At 44.5% G+C, this 21,099-nt stretch overlaps 1 protein-coding gene across 5 annotated transcripts; it reads left to right on the top strand.

The window, feature by feature from the left end:
• The first annotated feature begins 3,152 nt into the window (after nucleotides 1-3,152).
• ETFBKMT (electron transfer flavoprotein subunit beta lysine methyltransferase) lies at nucleotides 3,153-19,512 on the top strand. 5 transcript variants are annotated; one of them, XM_081212080.1, is made up of 5 exons: nucleotides 3,219-3,269; nucleotides 8,431-8,492; nucleotides 15,144-15,587; nucleotides 16,496-16,626; nucleotides 18,924-19,512. In XM_081212080.1, the coding sequence occupies exons 3-5, from the start codon at nucleotides 15,268-15,270 to the stop codon at nucleotides 19,265-19,267; spliced, it is 795 nt and encodes a 264-aa protein (XP_081068206.1). In that variant the 5' UTR covers nucleotides 3,219-3,269; nucleotides 8,431-8,492; nucleotides 15,144-15,267; the 3' UTR covers nucleotides 19,268-19,512. The 5 variants fall into 5 exon arrangements, with proteins under 5 accessions (XP_081068204.1, XP_081068208.1, XP_081068206.1 ...); XM_081212079.1 differs by lacking the exons at nucleotides 3,219-3,269; nucleotides 8,431-8,492 and adding exons at nucleotides 12,221-12,502; nucleotides 13,138-13,149; XM_081212078.1 differs by lacking the exon at nucleotides 8,431-8,492 and having other exon boundaries at nucleotides 3,153-3,269.
• The last annotated feature ends 1,587 nt before the right edge of the window (nucleotides 19,513-21,099 follow it).

A 21,099-nucleotide genomic window follows, 5' to 3' on the forward strand; every position in this document is an offset into this window, starting at 1 on the left:
ACTGAAATACAGACACCAGTTTGTAATTGGACCAAGGAGCGGTTTAGAGCTGCAGCAGCAGACCTGCTATTACCCTAGGGAACAAGGCTGAGGCCGTTCAAATGCTGCTGGACTCCCATCAGACTCAGCCAGCAGGACGTAAGACCAGGAAAGAGTTGTCCAGCGGTACCTCGGGTTACATACGCTTCAGGTTACATATGCTTCAGGTTACAGACTCCGCTAACCCCCCAAAAGTACCTTGGGTTAAGAACTTTGCTTCAGGATGAGAACAGAAATCATGCACCAGTGGTGCAGCAGCAGCAGGAGGCCCCATTAGCTAAAGTGGTGCTTCAGGTTAAGAACAGCTTCAGGTTAAGAACAGACCTCCAGAACGAATTAAGTATTTAACCTGAGGTACCACTGTATTCAAAAATCTTCAATACAATAAATGAGAGACCACATGGAAACCATTAAGAAAGCTTCTCACAGGAGCACATCTAATAACTGAATAATCTGGAGCTACTTGTTTTGTGCTACTATAGAATATACAGTGGTACCTCAGGTTAAGTACTTAATTTGTTCTGGAGGTCCGTACTTAACCTGAAACTGTTCTTAACCTGAAGCACCACTTTAGCTAATGGGGCCTCCCGCTGCTGCCGCGCCGCCGGAGCACGATTTCTGTTCTCATCCTGAAGCAAAGTTCTTAACCTGAAGCACTATTTCTGGGTTAGCAGAGTTAGCCTGAAGCTTCTGTAACCTGAAGCGTATGTAACCTGAGGTACCACTGTAGTTGTAGTTCAGCAACATGTAGTTCAGTCCTCCACCCTTGCCCTATAACAATTCCTTATGATAAGGTTGACATATTTCAAAAAGTGAAAATCCAGACTCAAAAGTTGTTGAGCTTTTTAAAGTTTTGACCAAAGTTGTTTTGCTTTTCATTATTTTAGCCTTTTTGAGACGGATACAGATAGAAGCTTAGCAGCAGGCTCATAGGCAAGGCAAAGCTCTTATTTCACGTTGAACAACATCACAATCGCGTTGTGCAAGTCTGCATAGAATGTGCAGCCTGTTTTCCAGAAGCACAGAAAAGTTCCACCCCTCGCAATTAACAACATAAGAATACAGTGGTACCTCGCAAGACGAATGCCTCGCAAGACAAAAAACTCGCTAGACGAAAGGGTTTTTTGTTTTTTGAGCTGCTTCGCAAGACGATTTTCCCTATGGGCTTGCTTTGCAAGACGGAAACGTCTTGCAAGTTTGTTTCCTTTTTCTTAACACCGTTAATACAGTTGCGACTTGACTTCGAGGAGCAACTCATAGAACGCGGTGTGGTAGCCTTTTTTGAGGTTTTTAAAGGCTTTGGTGATTTTTGAAGCTTTTCCAAAACTTTCCCGACACCGTGCTTCGCAAGACGAAAAAAATCGCAAGACGACAAAACTCGCGGAACGAATTAATTTCGTCTTGCGAGGCACCACTGTAGTCTGCTGGATCAGGCCAATGGCCCGTCTAGTCCAGTATCCTGTTCTCACAATGGCTGACAGATGCCTATGGGAGGGAAACCAGGGAGCAGAACATACGCACAACAGCACTCTCCCCCCCCCCCATTCCAGCAACTGGTATTCAGAACATTGCTGCCTCCAACTGTGAATCTAATGATCTTTTAAAGCCATCCAAGTCAGGGGGCCCCACTGCCTCTTGGGAGAGTTCCACTGTTTGACTGACTATGCATTGCTTGAAGAAGTGCTTTATGTGTCCTACATCTTCCAACAACATCTTTTCTCAAAAAAGACCAACTCTTCCCACCTCTGTAAAGGGCTGGAAGGCTATGGAAAAGTGCTATGGAAATGCAAAGCCTCCTGACTCAGGTAAATCCTGCAATTGTCATGTAAATGCAGACAAGCCAAATTGTTGGCATCCATCTGTTGACAAGCCCCCCATCTGCCCCTCACTTCCCTCTACAGCACATGCAGAAAACCGGCTTCTTGACCATTGGACCCACTATTGGTCCACTCCATTGCTGGAGCCTCTCTCTGCATGCAGGGGAAGTCCCTACTAAGGTTACCTTCATCTGTTTTAGCTGGCCAGTTGAAGCCATTCTTGGGGTGTGGCTGCCATTGCATGCGGACAGCTTCTAGGAGCCACAGGTGAGAGCTGAGTGCAGGGCAGAGACCAAAGGTGAACAAACTGCCCCCACCTGAGGTACTGCCCCTCCCATAACACCCTAAATAATCAAGCTAGGTGTTAATCGTCACTCTCAGGAGCAGCTTTTTAGGGTGGGAGGCATGGAGGGAGAAATCAACAACAATCTGGAGCTCTGCCTTGCACAACTTTCTGCTAATGCAAAGCCACCGTAACTCATTGTCTGTAGTGCAGAGGCCGAGAAAGGAAGGCGAATGAAACCCATTGTTATTATAATTAATTAATTAATTAAATTTATATACCACCCTTCATCAAGAGGCCCCAGGGCAGTTCACAAAATAAAATACAAGATAAAACACAAGTAAATAATTAAACCAAAACAACAAAACAATACCACACACCCTTTCCCACAGATACATTTAAAATATGATATGAATCAGCCAAAGGCCTTGTTGAAGAGGAATGTTTTTGTTCACTTAGCTTACATCGTAGTAAGTCAGCTCTACTTAGTTTGCAGGTTCTCCTGCTCGTTCTGCTGTGCAGGACTCTGGCCCAAACTCCTGCACCACCACCACCCCAGACCACACGAGTACGGAGAGTTCTGGAAGTCACATTTGCCTCCTGGGCCTGAATTCCCCTACCCTGTTATCTGAGAACAGGCCTCCAAGGCAGCTGATGTAAGAGAAAGGGAATGCTGAACAAATATAATAAAGGATTTTTAATGGTAAGTGATAACACATGAAGGCTTTGCAAGGGTAGGGGGCGCTATGATGTCAAATCTTTGCTCTGTAAATACTAATTGCAGCACATATCTATTGTACTAAAATCTGCGATCACTAGATGGCCTCATAACCTAATAAATTTAGGAAACTCTAGGCATAATGTCCCTACTATGTGAGTGGCATTAAATCTGAAAGGTTTACTCTGACAGGACTCTGCTGTTCCCTCATGCACCACACAAGGATGGCAGAGATCTATTTATTTATTTTAAGGTTGCCCCTGAACATATATCACAGTACAAGGTTCCAGAACATTGGCCTCTTGTTGCCTTGGTAACAGAGATGTCATTACAACAAAGTAGGCCGGCATTTCCTTCCTTACCAGTTGGGTGCATTGACACCTCACGGAATACAAGTTAAAGTAGCTTTAAGGTAAGAAGAGTTGATACACTTCACAATGTTTGCCACTGTTTCCACTAGGGTTGCCAACTTCTTTTATCTGCCCCGTGCCTGAGCATTTAATAGGAGCCTGGCACACAGAAATGTAGCCAGTGAGCCTTTTTCTGGCATGGAGGAAAAGTGAGAGGAAAAGCTAAGTCTGCACATTTTTGTACTTGCTTAAAACGGAGACAACGAGAGTACAATACTCTGATAAGGGAGGGGAAAATGACATACAGTGGTACCTCGGGTTAAGTACTTAATTCGTTCCAGGGGTCCGTACTCAACTTGAAACTGTTCTTAACCTGAAGCACCACTTTAGCTAATGGGGCCTCCCGCTGCCGCCACACCGCCGGAGCACGATTTCTGTTCTCATCATGAAGCAAAGTTCTTAACCCGAGGTACTATTTCGGGGTTAGCGGAGTCTGTAACCTGAAGCGTATGTAACCCGAGGTACTACTGTAATATGAAAATACTGTAGCTGGAAACCTCTCAGCCTTGCTCTCATCAAAGGGAACAGAGCTAAGTTTTGGAGTCTAGATCAAGGAGGCCTTTCAGGCGAACCTGCCGGGCTTGTACGCCTCATAACACCTGAAACATGGGTGACCCCTGAGTGACATCCATGGCAGTGAAATGAACTTATTCACCTATACACCAGAAAACTCTGATCCTCCCTGGCTGGCTACCTGTCTCCACTACAGAGATTGGAGAACTTATTATGTCGCTGCGTCCTGGGAAAGCACGGGGTGGAAGATATGATCCCTCCTGAGATATTCTCCTCTGATGTAAATTGATGGGCCCCAATTTTGGCCAAACTTTTTACTCACATAAACATGACTGGTGACATCCCTTCAGGGTGGCACACCAGCATAGTTGTACCCCCCCCCCAAATGGGACCTATTAGATCCCCGTAACTATAAACTCATAAGTCTCTCAGATGTGTCTTCCAAATTATACTCACAATATCTATTAAATAAAATTCTGGACTGGGACAGCAAACAAGCCATCATCCATGAAGAACAAGCAGGATTTAAGAAGGGCCGGTGCACTACAGACCAAGTTTTTGTTTTGTACCACCTAATCCGTAAATTCACCAATGAATTTACTAGAAGTAATGCAGCTAGTAAGCCTGATCTTTATTAAAGGAAATAAACTGTTGCAACAAGGTTCCCACTCACCACACGCAGGAGGGAGAACCCCAAACAATGCTGTTCAAGCCCCTATATACAGTAGACTTTTGAAATTGCCCACCCTGTAGCCCAAGACTGTTGCAGGTAACACACCCGCATTCCTGGGCCCCACTAATCAGACACACAGGAGCTGAGAAGAGAGAATCCAAAGTTCCCTTATTTTGCTGCACAGCAAAGTGTTCCAGCTGAGATCACTCTCAAAAGTCTGTTCCCTGGGGTGTCACCCTTAGGAGTCTTTTATAAATTTCAGAAACAATGGAAAACCTATTGTTATAGGAAAATCCTTGGGCTCACTTGGATTACCAAACAAAGACACCAGCCAGGAATATAGGAGCAAAATAGCAGCCTGTAGGCCTGGTCTTAATTTTAAAGGACTGTTGCAAGAGGACTTCCACCCACCACATGGGAGAAGCACAGAACAAAGGATTGCTCCCACTTTCATAAATTTTACAAAGATACCCACAACACCCCTAAAATTACATCATGCATACATCACAAATGCACCACAAACTGAGCATCGGGTTTGTCCCCATCCTTCCCTTGACCTCCACCTCACACCCATCAAGTAAGACAAAATAAATATTGCGGGCACACGCGCTAAACCCTGTCTGTGGTGCCTACCCCTTTTCCCAAATGATAACACAAGAGACCAGAGTATGGGTTCAAATTGGCCACAACTTTATTGAATTTTAGAAGTGGGAAACTTGGCACAGGCCTTGGCAGGTAACCCTCTCAGCCCGCCTGGCTGAGGATATGCAGGCAGTTGATGCCCAGTGGGAGGGGACTGCAAAGCGCAAACTTACACAGCATGCCCTTCCACTAACCTCGTCTGGGGAGTTTGACCTACCTGCCGCCGCTCTATGGCCAGGGACTCCCGGTTTTGCCCTTTAACGGGCCCTGCAAGCACCGCTGCATGAGGAGGGAGCATGAATGCATCCCCCCCCCAACTTGATGTTAGACTAAGGGCTACCTTGCCAAGGCCTAAAACCACCACTCGAGGCCCTAAGGGGCCTTGCCGCCAAGTCCCACAACCGAGGACCAATCAAACCCCGCAATCTATCCGGTCCCCAAGGGCTTGTCGCAAGTCGCGGAGCCAGAGGTCATTGCCCAGCGGGGTCAGGTGCACCCCGTCCCCCCGGAATAGGTCAACTCTATCTGATGTGATGGTGGGATGTGGGATAGAGAACCCACCAATTTGGCGCATGGCCCTGTTAATTTTACTCACTGCGTAATTGAGGCGAGAGGGATTGGAAGCCCCCCTCCAGTGAAGACGGGGTAGGAGATTGGACCAGCCGATGGTCATTGACGGGTACAAGACATGCAGGCTTTTTAGATCTGCCCTTGCAGCAAGGGCAATGCCTTTTTGCTCCAATAGATCGTTCTCCCCCGCATGTATAATCAAGACCCTTGGAGGGCCATGGGTCGCTGCGGCACTACGCAGCATGGGCATCAAGCTCCGCCAGCGCATGCCCCGCTGGGCCATCCAATAAAAGTGTACCTTGGGGTGGATGTTAAGGTTATGGCTACGATTTTGAGACCGTGCATAATCCGCTGCCCAATGGACAATGCTGTGGCCTATCACCCAGATCTTCATGGTGGGCAAACCTGTAAGACAATTAAATTGCAAGTGATAAGGAGGAGGAGCCGGGACAAATGTAACTTTTGTAGGCTGTCGAGCGCCAGCGCCCCAGTGTCTTGATGTGTGCGGGGTCCCAACCCTGTATCGCCGCTGAAGTAGCAGCCCTGATACGGAATGAATGCCCGGAATATTCCTGGGGACTAACACCGCAAGCAGATAAGGCTTTGCATAAAACTGCTGTGAATTGTGATCGCGTCAACCGGCGCGTGTTTGAGTGAATGAAGAAAGGGCCCTTGCACTGGGGCCGGACTCTGAAGAAGCGGCGTGTGTCGCGATATGGGCAGCGGCCCGCCTGTTCCGTTGGGGACAGCGCCAGTGTGACCCCTTTGCGCAACTGGTCAGTTTTTGACGACCGAATCTTAACATTCAATGTATGCCCAGAGAACTTGATGTCGTTGTCTGCCAACCCTGATTGCAGAGGCCCAGCCAAACACTCCCCAATGCGCATGGCACCAAAAAAGGCTAGGGAAAATGCTGCCCGAAAGAGACGCGTTTCGAAATTAGACCAGCAGATCTCTGGTAGTTTTTTCCAAATTAGATAAAGTATGTTTATGGTGATAGGCTTCCTGCCATCCTGTCGTGGGGGAATGACACGCCGCCACCCACCCAGCCACTTCTTGACATGGAAACTGTCACAGGGGTCTGGCCAGTGACAGAATTTACAAAAGAAAGAAATAGCTGCCCTGTAAAGCATTAAAGTTTTTATGGCAAGGCCCTTGCACTTTAGGAGCACCAAGAACTGAAGCACCTCCTCCTCAGATGCGTGCCATGTTGCAGAGCCACGAAAGCGCCCAAAGGCATCCCAGGCCCTGGAATAAGAACGTCTAGTGGAGGCTGCTATTGCTGGCAATACTCCCTGGTTTACTTCTCGCTTCCAAGAGCTGCAAAAGAGGCTTGAGCCCCGGAGTCAGCCTCTTTTCTTTGGCCTTAGGCCCACCCCCGGCCAGGCCGTCCATTGTCCTCCCTGGCTGAGGGCGGGTCAAAGGCCAGCTCAGGCAGGTGGGTGGCACCCGCCCAGGTGAGCCTCGCTTGGTGCCGCAAACCCCGCCCACCTGTGGGGAAGGGAGGGCGGATATTTACAAGTTCCTGGTTTCCCAGGCCAAGTTAATCACACCTCTTTGTCCCAACCAAGAACCTAATCCATTCCTGGATGGTTTGCCATTGTCCATGGGATGACTGCCTGTCTGACACCCATTGCTAGGAAGCCAGTGATTACCTTTAGTGCAAGGGGCTGCTATGTACAGACTCCCCCCTTCCTAAGCCATTCCTTTCCTGAACAGAACAAAGTTGGAATGGTGCAAATCCATACGGGAGCGGTTTTATATGACTTTCTAAAGTTTTCCCAGTGAACCAGTAGGTAGATATCAGTGAATTGTTACATTTGGTAATGTGCAGCAGAGGCCCTTTGGATAGAGATAGGAAAAACTGTGGTTAAGTGTTTTGTGGCGACATTTGCCGAAGTGATTGTGTTGATTTTGGTCAGGGGTTGGCAAGGTTTACCTCGCCTGGGCCAGTTCACTCCTGCAGAGATCAATCCATGGGCGCAGACACAATTTTCAGCACCGCGGAAGCAAGTCCCTGCTCTGTGCTGCACCAGTTTAGTGCAGCGCACAGGGACTCACCAAGTGGGCAGCTTGGTTCGCCGACCCCTGATTTTGGTAGTCAGGGTGTGTATGTATGGTATCTGCTGCAGGGGCAACACACACACCCAACCTTTACATAAACTACAATATAAAACCAATCACAAATCCCCAAATCCCTCATTGCTTTATTTGGAAGCGAAGCAAGCACCTTGATACTGTTCAAAACTTATACTTGCGTGGCTGTGGCTGTGGCTGTGACTGCGACCCTTCAATTCTGCTGACATCTCATTTAACTTGTTTACTTCAGCTTATTTACTGCGCCTCCGCATCCCATAGCCTTAATACTGCTCTTTGCTAATACAGTATTGTAGACGTTGACAATGGCCCATTGGCAATTGGAAACTCCTTAGCAGAAAATGTGTCTGCTTTAAAATGCTATGCATGCACTTTCTCACTTTTACACTTTTGACCTCATGCTTGCAGGAGCCTTGCCAACAAGACTGTCTGTGGTATATTTGTAGATAATCTCGTCAACCGGATGTTCGTAACTTTAGCATTACATGTGGGAGATGAAAGCTGCTTGCGCTTTAATATTACAAGTATATAGGGGGGCATGCTGGGTCTATTACCTTTACCTGACACCCACTACCACAAAACCACCCCCCAAAACATTATACCTATATCACAGAAGGAGGTGGTCTCCAGCAGAAATTTGAGTGTGTTGCTTCTCTCCTGTCTGCCAGGATACCTGATAATGCCTTACTTGATTGCATTTTCTGGGAAGCCTGACCATTCCTTCAAGATGGTAAATACTTAGTTCCTGAATCTTTTACGCATATTGATAGTGTGCTCAGCTTAACAGATACTTGCCAGACTGTATTTGAAAATAGAGGTATAAGCCCCTACAGTCAAAAGACAATTGGAAAGCTTTTCCCATTTCCTTCCTCCTTGCAGTGAAATATTTGAGATCAATTTGGGAGAGTCAAAATGGCTTCAGGATTGTTCTCCTGTACTATTTAAGACGTGGTTTATATACTTCTGTATGTGTTGGCCTTGTACAATTATGAACATTTATTTTATATTTGAGAGCTTAGAATTTTTATAACAATTGTAAAAGTCTTTGGCTATATACTATAAAATTGACTGACTATGTATGTTAGGGAGGCGTGGGAGGAAATGGGCATGCTCTGTTTTGAGTGTTGTCTGCTCAGTCTTTTTGGAGAGAAATGAATACTGAGCCACTATTGCTATAGCAATAAAGACTTGAACCTTTCCACTCATTGAGTTGGTGAGGAGTTGCTACTCTTCTAGACAGCCAGAGTCTGCACAGCCAGAATTATATATCCAGTGCTTTTTTTAAATAGAAAAATAGGTACTGGTACTCATCATTAAGTTGTTACAGTGTGCGTCACACTTTTTAGCTACACAAAAAAAAGAGGTGCCAGTGAAGCCTTATTTAATTGGGGATCCAAGGGGCCGGAGCCCATTCGCCCGCAATCCCCCTGACCCGGAGGAGACAAAGGCACCAGGAACATGTCTTCGGAGAAAAGAGTTTATTGAGTTCTGCGCAGAGGCAGCCAGCGGAATAGTTTCCAAAGACTGGCGGCCCCTATACTGTGTCCAGCAAGCATTCTTATACCTGGGGGCATACATTTGTCTCCCCAATCAGCTGGCAAGGTTACAACTTATTATCTTATATGGCATATGGCTAGCTAAGCTCCCCTCCCTCCCTTCTATGTGTTTTCTCTACCTTGCATTTCTGCATCTCTGAAGCAGGAAGCAGGAAGCAGCTTCTGGCCTACATAGCTGAAGCAATAATTGCGGTCTGACCACAGCTGCTGCTAGCTGCTTAACCACACCTGCAGCAGTTAGCTTGGGTCCTGATATTATTGAGATTAACCCTTCCCTCTCCCTTCACCAGTACTATGTACCCTTGAGTACCCCCCCGGGGGGGGGGAAGAGCATTGTATATAGCAGTCCATTTAAGAATTTGCATTTGAGCTTATTTCCCCTCCTCCCTTCCATTCCTTTTTCCTTGTGTGTCATGTCTTTATGTAAACTGCTATGGGACCCCTTTTTTAAACTTAAGAGCTGTGTATAAATGCCTTCAATACACAAACCAAAAGCATTTGCAAAAACAATATTTGACCCTACCAAGCCTAGTGCTTGTCAAATTGTGCTGCATTTGACTTTATTATTTCATTTTTATTCCACCCTTTCCCCAAGGAGCATAAGGTTCTTTTCCCTCCCTATCTTTCTATGCACAATCAACCTGCAAGGTAGGTTTAACTGAGGAATAGTGACTGACCCAAGGTGGGGATTTGAACCCATGTCATCCTGGTTCTGTAGCACCCTGCTTGTGGTTAACGCTTAGCTGGAATGAAATATTCAACGCAGCAATAGAGAAATTAAAATAATAATTTATTTGTCAGACAAATAAATGAGAGGCACAGTGGTTTATGGTTACCAAGCTCTGGCCTGGGCTCCTGCCATTATGGCCAGCACTTATATTCCCTCAGCCCAGGCCCCTTGCTCCTCCTTTGGCTGCCTCTGTCCAATCAGCCTGGTTGAATTTCCTATTGGCTGATTGCTATAACCAATCCTAAAAGATACACCCATTTCCTATTGCCTTTTATGGGATACAAAAAGCTATATATTCTTCTATCTATAAATGACAAATAAGTAGTCATATATCTTACATTTGTCTCAACAAGGAACCTTAATTACCAGCTCACCTCTTGCCCTCCTTGCCCTATTGCCCTCCAAAACAGATGGTTAATAGTTTTAAATTTTTATCTTAGACAGATGTCAGGGATCTTGGGTTCACATTCTCATGCATCATCAATGAAAGATCTCCTTTTTGGAGGTCTTTAAACAATGGCCTGACAACCATATATCAGGAGTGCTTGGATGGCGCCTCCTGTCTGGCAGGGGGCTGGGCTCATCTGCCCCCCTGGTCTCCTACAGCAATATGACTCTATGAAATAAGAATTTAACATTTATTTATTTCTAGATCCTTTGCATAATTACATTTAAGCTAGTATATTCCATACATTATCATAGATAGCTTTTTAGAAGAATAAGCCTTCTCAAAGTAATAGGAAGGAAGAGTTTACAGCCTCAAAATAAAAGCTTCTTCTTCTATTTACACTTCCCTTCTCAGCCAGTTGTTTTCTTTTCCATTTACTCTTGGCCTTTAACCTTAAGAAGATATGGCTCAAGTTTAAGGCACATGGTTTTATTTTACTGTTTACCAACTATTAATTATGTAGGGTCAGTAACCTTGGTCTCAGCCTGTAATTCCCTTTTTACGACTTTGTGAATTGTTTTCTGCTATAAATCAGGGGGCCCCCTTGTCCAGGAGGATAAACATCTTGCCAAAGTACTTAGGCAGTTGGTCTTCTGCCTGGCATAAACATTTGAAAATCTTTAAGCTCATTTTAAAATACAGACCCTAATCAAACTATAAGCCTTGATAAAAATGCCGGCTATGATTAGATGCCTCAGTTCTAGTACAGCTTGCTTATCCACTAATTACAGCTGTGGGAAACCTCATGTCAGAGGTTAAATGTGGCCCTCCAAGCCTTTATCTCTGGCCCTTGGGACTCTGCCCAGGCTGCACCCCTCACAAACCTTGTTTGACAGTCTTCTTGGGTGTCCTTGGGCTCTGATATGCCTCTGGGCTGCTTGGGTGGTGACAGAAAGGTATGTATGTGTGTACAAACTAGCCAGCCCACTCTACAAAGATATCATTTCCATTTGTCGCTGTGTCCAACACTAGCATGTGTCCCCCACAAAATGGTCCAGAAGAGAATGCAACCTTTGAACTGAAAAAGTTCCCCCACTCTGGATTACACCATACTGGTGTAGCACAAAGAATCCTTTGTAACATTTGCATTGTATTTGCATTGTTGAACTATTACAGAAAGAGAAGAGGAGAAAAGGAAAGACTGGGGTTGTCAGTTTTTTAAACACTGGCTCCACTTTTCTGCCTTTAACTGCAGAATGGGACGCTGAGATGGAATAGGCAAAGATTATCTCCATGCCAAGAGAAGCTTCACCTGTTGAGCTTCTGTATGCCAGGCTGCAGTTAAATATACAGGGCAAGGATAGTTTAAAAAGCAAAACAAACAAAAATACTAGCAGAAAAGGCTTGGCTCACAAACGCAGGAGGAACGACAGACACAATCTGAAAGCGTTCTCAGAAGCTGTTAACACAGGGAAATTGAAGCGGCGGCTCGCTTAAGGCGTTATTGGACTCCAATTCCCATCAGCCCCTACCACCACGGCCACAGATGAGGCTTGATGGGAGTTGTAGTCCAGAATGTTCCACGTTCCTGATGCAGCAGCTAAACAAAGCAATAACACTTCCGGTTGTTAATCGAACGCGAGGGGCCGCCCATGCGGGTAAAGGAATAGGACGAGGCACCATAGAGGTTTCGGTGACGGAGCGGTTCCGGGATGCCCGCTGTGCTCCACCCCGCGGGTGAGGGTGTTCAAATGGAATCCGGAAATGGGGATTGTTATTATCACGCTTTCTTCTTCTTCGATTCCTCTGGCCAAGGCGGAGGGTAGCGTAGCTGCGGGTGCAACAGGGAAAGGCTTTAGCAAAAGCGGGAGGCGCTTTCTGTGAGTGCAAATTGTTGTTGAACGCAAGAGATTTTGCAAACAAAAGCCACTCTCAAGCGGCCCCCCGTTTCTCTGAAGGCGGGTTACATGCTCGGATTTGCTCAGTGCATAGTCGTGGATACCTTATTTCCTACTGGGATTGTCAGAGGGGAAAATAATCATTGGGAGCGATCACCTGCTTCTGTTGTAAATAAAAATATGCCCTTTTCCCTTATGGGGTATCCAAGAGCCCATATAGAGTCCTTACATAGGTTCCCTATTGGTAGGAGAAAATAACAGAGGCCAACCAGAGAATATTGAGAAGCAAAGCAGCTAGTAAGCTTGATCTTTATTGATCTGTTGCAACAGGGTGCTCCCCTCACACGCAGGAGAGGAAGAGGACTCACAAAAATGCTGTGCAATGGCTTATAAAGACTTTTGAAATTCCCATCCTCTAGATCAAGACCACCCCCAGAAACATTATGCATACATCACAGAAATTTACATGTTGTTTTTCTCCTGTCACAGTTTATCTCCTGTCTGGCAAGTTACTTGATTGGATTGCCTGGGGAGCCTGGCCAGTCTTTTGTAGTGGTAAAATAATTATTTCCTGGGCCAGGTCACAGGCTCACACCTTATTCAAACAGACATATCCTTGAGACAGGATTTGTGAGGAAAGAGACAATGGGGAGGCTTTTCCAGTTTAACCTTGCAGAGAAAGGATTTGGTCAGTTTAGGAATCAAAATGGTTCCAGGTTGGTCTTCCTGTGTTGATCTATGTATGTGCAGTTATGAACATTACCATATATCTAAGACCATAAAATTCCTATCACACTTCCCAGTGGAATTAACAGGTTTGTTGTATCTTGCGTTAGACCCCTACAAATGAGTGAACCTAAGTTTTCATGTACATAAATTTCAATGGGTCTACTCTGAGTAGCTTAAGGTTGGCTACAGCCCTAGGTTTCTCTGCTACCAGGTTGTAAACCATTATATATAAGCAGAAGCCATTTTCTTGAGCTAGGAGTTAACAAAACAAACGAAAGCTTCTTGATAAAGTATCATATTTTATATCCCCCTGGTGTTCACGTTTGACATTCTAGAGTAGATTTTCACGGAAAAAACCGCTGAAAGAATTCATGATACGACGAGACAAAAATGCAGTTAATTCAAAATTGAATGTAATTAGACTTACCCTAACACAGTTTCCAGAGATATTGCCAAATTATGAGACGATGGTATGCATGTTTGCTCAGAAGCAAGCCTCACTCTGTTCAGTGGAGTTTACTCAGTAGTAAATGTGTTTAACCTTAGTTTGTTCCTAACAAAAAGACAAAGACTCCTGTAGCACAAAAGTTAATAACGACATAAGCTCTCATGGAGTATGTTAAAGGAAGGTGCAGCTGTTGAATTTCTGCCTGTCCAACAACAGGGAGAGCTGCAGTTGGGAACCCTTAAAGCTCTGGCTCTAGGATATGGTCTTAAAAAGACATATGAAGCCACTCTTTTGCTGAAGGAACATGGAGCTGGGCATTGCCTGAATGGGGGGGTGGGGGTGTTTGTGAGTATGCTTTCTGTGGCTCCGTGGAGGAAAAGGGACAGGATGTACATGTAATAAAATAAACACATCCAAGCTTAAACAAGGTTATCAAAAGAAAACCTTGTGATTGGTCTCCCATGAGTCCTGTGGAATCAGTTGCTCTTTAAGCAGGTTACTGTATGTGGTCTCTGTTTCTACCCCCTTGCTTCTGAACTCTCTTTTTCAGACGACAACAACAGGAAGTTTCCACCCCCAAAGTCTGTCAGGTTAACAGTGTAATTTCCTCTAAGAGCAGCTGTCAGCTAAATAGCCCATGTTGCTTGCAAGCACAGTATGACTGAGAAGCAATCTTGTGCCAAGAGGGCCTCTCGGACCCCTACACTAGAAAGGATCCTGGGAACTGTAGTTTGTTAAGGGGGTTGAGAGTTGTTAGGAGACCCACGTTTTCCACAGAGCTGCAGTTCTCAGAATGGTTTAACAGCAAATACCTCTTGCCAGGGAGCTCTGGGAATTGTAGCTCTGTGAGGGAAACGGTTCTCGCAACAATTCTCAGCACCCTTAACAAACTGCTCTTCCCATGGGGAAGCCATGACTTGAAAGTGGTGTGATACTGCTATAAACATATAGTGCAGAAAGGGCCCAAGATAGGTGGAAGTTATGGTTATTTATAGAGGTATAAAACTGAGAAGGGGTGACATGTGACTGGAGAAATGGAAATATAATAGTTGGGAAGGAGCGAGCCAAGTATTTATTGTATAGGGCATACAAACTATTGCAGAATAAGGAAGAAGCTCAGTGGTAGAGCACATGGTTTGCATACATAATATTTCCAAGATCCAGTCTTTGGCATCTCCTGTTAAAAGGATCTCCCATGAGCTGCCACCAGCCAGAATAAGCAAGACTGGCTGGACAATAGTCTTAATATAAGGTGTGGGAAAATGATTGCTTGTACATAAGAGCATGAGCAGAGTTCTTATTTTTGCAGAGTGATTTTACACTCTCAAAAATAAGAACTCTGCTCATGCTCTTATGTACAAGCAATCATTTTCCCACAATAAGGCAGAGTTATACATTTCTAGAATAATTCAAAGAGGGTTCCTAATGCAAAATACTTAAAGTAATAATAATAGTAACCATAGAAATCTCTGGACATGAGTAACTTTGGTCCATTAATTTCAGTGGGTCTACTCTTGAGTAGAACTTAGCTGGATACAGCCCTAATATGGGTTCTGTCATCCTTAGTATTAATTGATACACTCAACTAATGGCATATATACAGTGGAAATATCTGTTCTTTTGTTTTTTTAGGAATGACTTCCCACTGAGTCTGAAAGCTATAGCTGATGAGTTTTTCTTGACACTTTCCACTCCAAGGAAGCATTCCTGATATGCACTTAAGCTGGGGAGGAGCTTGCTGAGAGCAGTAGAGGACATGATTTTCATAGGCTGGAGACGGCTGATACGCTTATGCAGCAGACACATCTTCAGTACAAGTCTAAAGCAAAAGGATGGAAGCAGCTGTTCACTTTGGAAGTGCTACCACCAGAAGACTTCAGGGAGTCTCCTGGATCCAGAGATGAGACTGTTTTTGGAGAAGAACACAGAAGTCATCAGCAGTGGGAACCTGACACCAGAAATAAGGTTAAGACTTCTGACTCCTCGCTGTCGATTTTGGCATGACAAGGCTGCCTTATGGCCATATGGGGACCCGTACTGGGCAATCTATTGGCCAGGAGGCCAAGGACTAGCCAGGTATAAAACACTTACCAGCCCTAGAAAGCACACATGCCACATGTTCACCCTGACTTAGGTTTACTAGTGTTATGGAAATAGGGTTTGCTAACGCGGGTGGCACTGTGGTCTAAACCACAGAGCCTAGGGCTTGCCAATCAGAAGGTTGGCGGTTTGAATCTCCGCGACGGAGTGAGCTCCTGTTGCTCGGTCCCAGCTCCTGCCAACCTAGCAGTTTGAAAGCACGCCAAAAGTGCAAGTAGATAAATAGGTACCGCTCCGACGGGACGGTAAACAGCGTTTCCGTGCGCTGCTTTGGTTTGCCAGAAGCGGCTTAGTCATGCTGGCCACATGACCCGGAAGCTGACTGTGGACAAAAACAGGCTCCCTTGGGCCAGTAAAGCAAGAGGAGCGCTGCAACCACAGAGTCAGCCGCAACTGGACTTAATGGTCAGGGGTACCTTTACCTTTAAGTGGGAGGTCAATCAACCAGACAAGAATCAGCTACGAAACTCTTTATTCCTGAACAGGAAGGGTGTGCCCTGCACCTATTGGTCGCAGAGGCAGACCCCAAACACATATAACATATAGCCTTTTATGCATTGAAGTAAACAACTCCTAAAACATCATCAGCTGTATGTTAGTCTTTGAGTTAGTCTGCAGAATTGCCTTATCTGTTCAGACAGTTAGCTTTCTATAAATGTTTCATGTCTTCCATGGCTCTTTTATTGTGTTCTTAGTTGTTTTCCTTTTAACTTGCACCTTCTGCATTTCTCAATGCCCTTTTCCTTACATCCATCTTCTGCTTGATTTGCGACGTATGCATTCCTTATACCACTAGCTAATTCATTTTCAGTGCTAGGCTAATGCAATAGACTTTGCTACGAATGTGGTTTTTTTACTGTTCTTGTTTTTCAAAATATACTCAGATACCTTCTTGATAACCCCGAGGTTGTCAGAGAGAAGAGAGTCCTCGATCTTGGAAGCGGTTGTGGAGCAACAGCCATAGCAGCCATGATGAGCGGAGCCTCGCATGTTGTTGCCAACGACATTGATCCTGGTAAGATGCTCCATTGCACGTGCAGTGCAGTCAGTCTCAGGGCATTGGGAAGAAGGGAGGACCTATGCGGCTCCAGCATGTTCCAAGGTAACATGATAGACAAAGAAGCCTTTGAAAGAACTGAGCATGTCCCATAGCCATTGAGGCATCAATGCCATCAAGGCAGGGCTACTTGATAGTGAAACAGTCAACACAGCAGTGATGATCTTCCAGCTTTGTTAAAATGAGATACCCGTTTTGCAGAAGAGAAATGGTGTAGAACCGGTGTTAATTCACCCTCTCTTAAAGACATCCAGGATGAGCAGATTCCCCTTGTCTGTCTGAAGGATAAAGAACCCTACACTGACATATGTCTTCATTTTGGCTGACTTCCCCAAAGTAGCTGGCATTCTTTTATAACTCCTCAAGATAAAAGGTAAAAAAAGGTAAGACCCCCCCCCCGGATGGTTAAGTCCAGTCAAAAGCGACTATGGGGTTGCGATGCTCATCTTGCTTTCAAGCCGAGGGAGCCGGCGTTGGTCCACAGACAGCTTTCCGGGTCATGTGACCAGCATGACTAAACCACTTCTGGCGCAACGGAACACCGTGACAGAAACCAGAGTGCACGTGTTTTTGTGTTTCTATACCTCCTAGATCAGGAAATCTGCTTGTTTTTCACTATTTGTTCTAACCACAGACTGTTTGGTTCTAACCACAACAACATCTGGCAAGTTATTTACTTTGTCTTCACTTCTTTTCCTTTACTTACTGGAAAATGTTGCCCTAGATTTAGAGAAGCCACATGACTCACTCATGCTAAGCTTGCCAACTTTGGTGGGGGGAGAAAACCAGTGTGGAAAAAGCAAAACACACAGTGTTCTTGCAAGGCAGAAAGCAAATGTAAAGAGAAACATATTAGTCTTTTTATATGAGCAAAGTCAGAGATTGGTTTGGGGCTGAGCCACAATTGAAGCCAAATCTCATAGTGTTATCTAGTGGTTGGAGGGCATAGAGCCCTCAATATGAACACACTTCAGGAAGTAGAAAATGATCTTCAATGGGTTGTAGATTCCACCCTGAACAACTAGATAAGATACTTACCAGACCATATTCAAAGGTCAACGAAAGTCAGCTGTTTTGGTCCATTCAAAACACTAAAGAGATTTGAACTTTACCCCAACCATCAGCCCCGACTTGGGGCCATTAACCATTAAACCTGCCTTACAGAGTGAATAACCAGCCTGTACCCAGTTTAGGATCCAATATAAGGAACCAATATAAGAAATACAACACAAATTTCACAATTGAAACCAAACAATACTACTATGGCTAATTGTCATCATAATCATCATTATTCCACATTTAAAATAACATAATTAAAGAGAATTCTCAAAACATTGTGCTTAAAACAACTAAAAAGCACAAAAACAAATCGTATGCAAAAAATTGAAATATATGAAAATGCATCATAATTACAATATATCATATTGCAATCTTACACAGAACACATACTTAAATTGTTTACTGTGCAAAACACTATTTCTGCTCTGTGTTGGGGACCCCTTCCTCTTTCACATACCACATTCTTATCCCATAGCTAATGAAACATCTGGCATTCTAATTCCACCCACACAGTTCCTAGTCCTTTGATTCCTGTCCAGCAGTTAGTGCCGAGCCACCCAGATGCTGCAGAAGCAGTGGGTGCTATTTATTCTCACATATTCCCTCAAGTAATAGAGCGCACACATTAGTATAGGTCTAGAACTTAAACATGTATCCTAACACCTAACCGTCTATTATCAACTATCCCACACAAGCTGAAGCCACTCTACATTGGTGATCAAGCTAGCTAATGGATGAGGGTCTTACCCAGAGTCAGGGATGTAGATGTTACTGTTCTCAGTGGCATGAACTCTGGTCTAATGGAGAAAGGCCTCCCTGCATAAGCGGTCCATGCCAACTTTGGTGTAGGGTTGGGTCAGTCAATACACTCAGTTATGTAAATGATGCGACTTGAGCAGCCTTCACCAATCTGGTACCCTCCAGATGTTTTGGACTACAACTCCCATCATTCCCAGACAGAGTACAAAATGTAAGGGAGGCACCAGGGACTTGAATGTGATCAGCCCATGAATTGTGTCCCTAGCAATACTCTGCCCACACAGAGACTATAAGATAGCTTGTTAAAAACAATTCTGGCAAGGAAAGTATTGCCCAATAAAGGATCCGAAAGACTAGAAAGTTGACCAGTCCAGGTGGTGTTACCAACTCAAAAATTTGGGCACTGATCTTGTCTTGTTTGTTTCCTTATTTCTCAGTTGCAGGAGCTGCCATGCTGCTGAACTGTGAACTGAACAACCTGAATCCTTTCCATGTTCTCACAGAGAACCTCATTGGTACAGAAGTAGACAACTGGGATCTTATTATCCTAGGGGACATGTTTTACAGTGAAGCTCTTGCAGACAGCCTTCATCAGTGGCTGAAAAACCACATCCAGACTCATAGGACTAAAGTGTTAATTGGAGACCCCGGCAGGCCCTATTTTGTGTGCCACAAAATTCAGAAGCAGCTTCTCAAAGTCAGTGAGTATGACCTCACCAAATCAACGCAGCAAGAGAACAATGGGTCCACCAGTACTGTGGTTTGGCACTACCAGCCTTGACTCTCCATGGACCTCAAGTGCAGAAATACTGGACTAAATGGCATGTCACTTGAACCACTAAAAGCCCCATTTTGTGGCAGTTCAAATTCTGACTGGTGCCAACACATACTATACTGCCTATATGCATTCTATCAGCATGCATACATTCTATATATTTTAATGACACAGCATGGTTTGTACCAGCTGAAGGTGGCATTTGTGCGGACTGGGACAGGTGTAATAAAAGAAAGCACTTTGCCTTATAATTCCCACTTTAATGGAAATTATGTGTGGATGCCAGTATGTGGCTGAGTTTTATTCTTTAGAAACATAAAGGAAAAAACTGTTTTCAGTGAAGTCTTTTACTTGCAGAGGATGGGTGTATCAGTAGTTGCTGGTGTTGATTAAAAATGTAAAATCGTATCTTCGTTGTAAAAATTTGATAAACCACCTCTTTGTGGCAGCTCACATGGAGCTTTGGTTACATTGGAAATTGCAAACAGATGTACTATCTGCAAGTGGTATGTGTTTTGTCCCACAGGCCTAAATGCAGATCTTGGGTGAGTGGTTTACTGAGACCTCGAAAGACCCAGTTGCAGGGATTCCAAATGATCAGTTGTAAAACTTTATTATAGAAAGACTTACAACACAATACAGAGATTCTTGCTGTTACAACTCAGGACAGATTCTGCATACATGGGGCAGGAGGTTTAAATTTTAATCTCCAGATTTAATCCTCAATCCATCTCCTACACTGTAGATTATCTAAGCGTCAATATACTTATTTTAACAAACATGCTGGAAGTGCTGTCAGCCACATTGTAGTCACTCTTTCAGTATTTACTTTTGTGAACACTTTTGAAGTGTTGGAAGGAGCGGATAGCGACCAGTTTCCAATATCAGTGACCCAATGTCCTTTAACAGAATGCATATCAAGAACCAAATCTGCAACAGTGCGTGGAGAATTATAAGGCATGAAAAGACTGAAATGGTCTCTCAGATTGGGCAGCAATATCCAGGAGGCACTATTTAGTTATCACGTGACAAACTTGCATCAACATTTTATGAGCAAATCTCCAAATCTTGTTCATGTCTTCCAGCAAATTGTCACAGAACTCAGGCCCTATTTGATAACTTCTACAATTAATAAATACACACAATCAACACACCTTAGCTGGTTTGACAGTCAGTGCAAGGCAGCTAATACAAGTTCTAGCTAGGACAGGCTTCCTCATCCTCGGCCCTCCAGATGTTTTTGGCCTACAACTCCCATGATCCCTAGTTAGCAGGACTAGTGGTCAGGAATTGTAGTCTCAAAACATCTGGAGGGCCGAGGTTGAGGAAGCCTGGGCTAGGGCAATTCAGGATTTGTGTACGAATCTGTAAGAAGAATCCACAGAAAATTTGATCAAATGTAGACTGAAATACAAGAGTCTGCTCGAAAACAGGAATGCTGAATATATGAAAACCTAGTGGCAGGAATAGGAGTAATGGACCAGAGGGTTATCAGTAATGGAACAACAGAAAGTTATCAGACCAAACTCTCGCCAGTTTGTTTAAGAAATGCCTTAATTGAGCTGCAGTTCCAAGTGATGCCCTCTGCAGTCTTGGGACTCGGCTAGATTTGTAAAGAAAAAACAATTTATATGTGTTGTATATGTGATATAACATTGTGCCACTAGATAGCACTATGGAGTGCTGTTTTTCTCTACCCATTTTCCCTGTTTAAATTTACAACTTGTGTAACTGAAACACTTCTTTGATGTGTCCTGATTCAGCCTTGGATGGACACTGCACAAGGTCCCATTCTCAGTCAGACTTTGTATTTGTGGAAGACATCACTCATTATCTTC

This window comes from Podarcis bocagei, assembly GCF_964188305.1.
Source record: "Podarcis bocagei genome assembly, chromosome: 10".
NCBI lineage: Eukaryota > Metazoa > Chordata > Lepidosauria > Squamata > Lacertidae > Podarcis > Podarcis bocagei.

Excerpts from the sequence above, each read along its gene's own strand:
- ETFBKMT (XM_081212078.1), top strand. The coding sequence starts at position 15,268 with ATGATTTTCATAGGCTGGAGACGGCTGATACGCTTATGCAGCAGACAC. Across the intron at positions 15,588-16,495 it reads GGAGGCCAAGGACTAGCCAG|ATACCTTCTTGATAACCCCG; the intron begins GTATAAAACACT and ends AAATATACTCAG. Across the intron at positions 16,627-18,923 it reads TGCCAACGACATTGATCCTG|TTGCAGGAGCTGCCATGCTG; the intron begins GTAAGATGCTCC and ends CTTATTTCTCAG.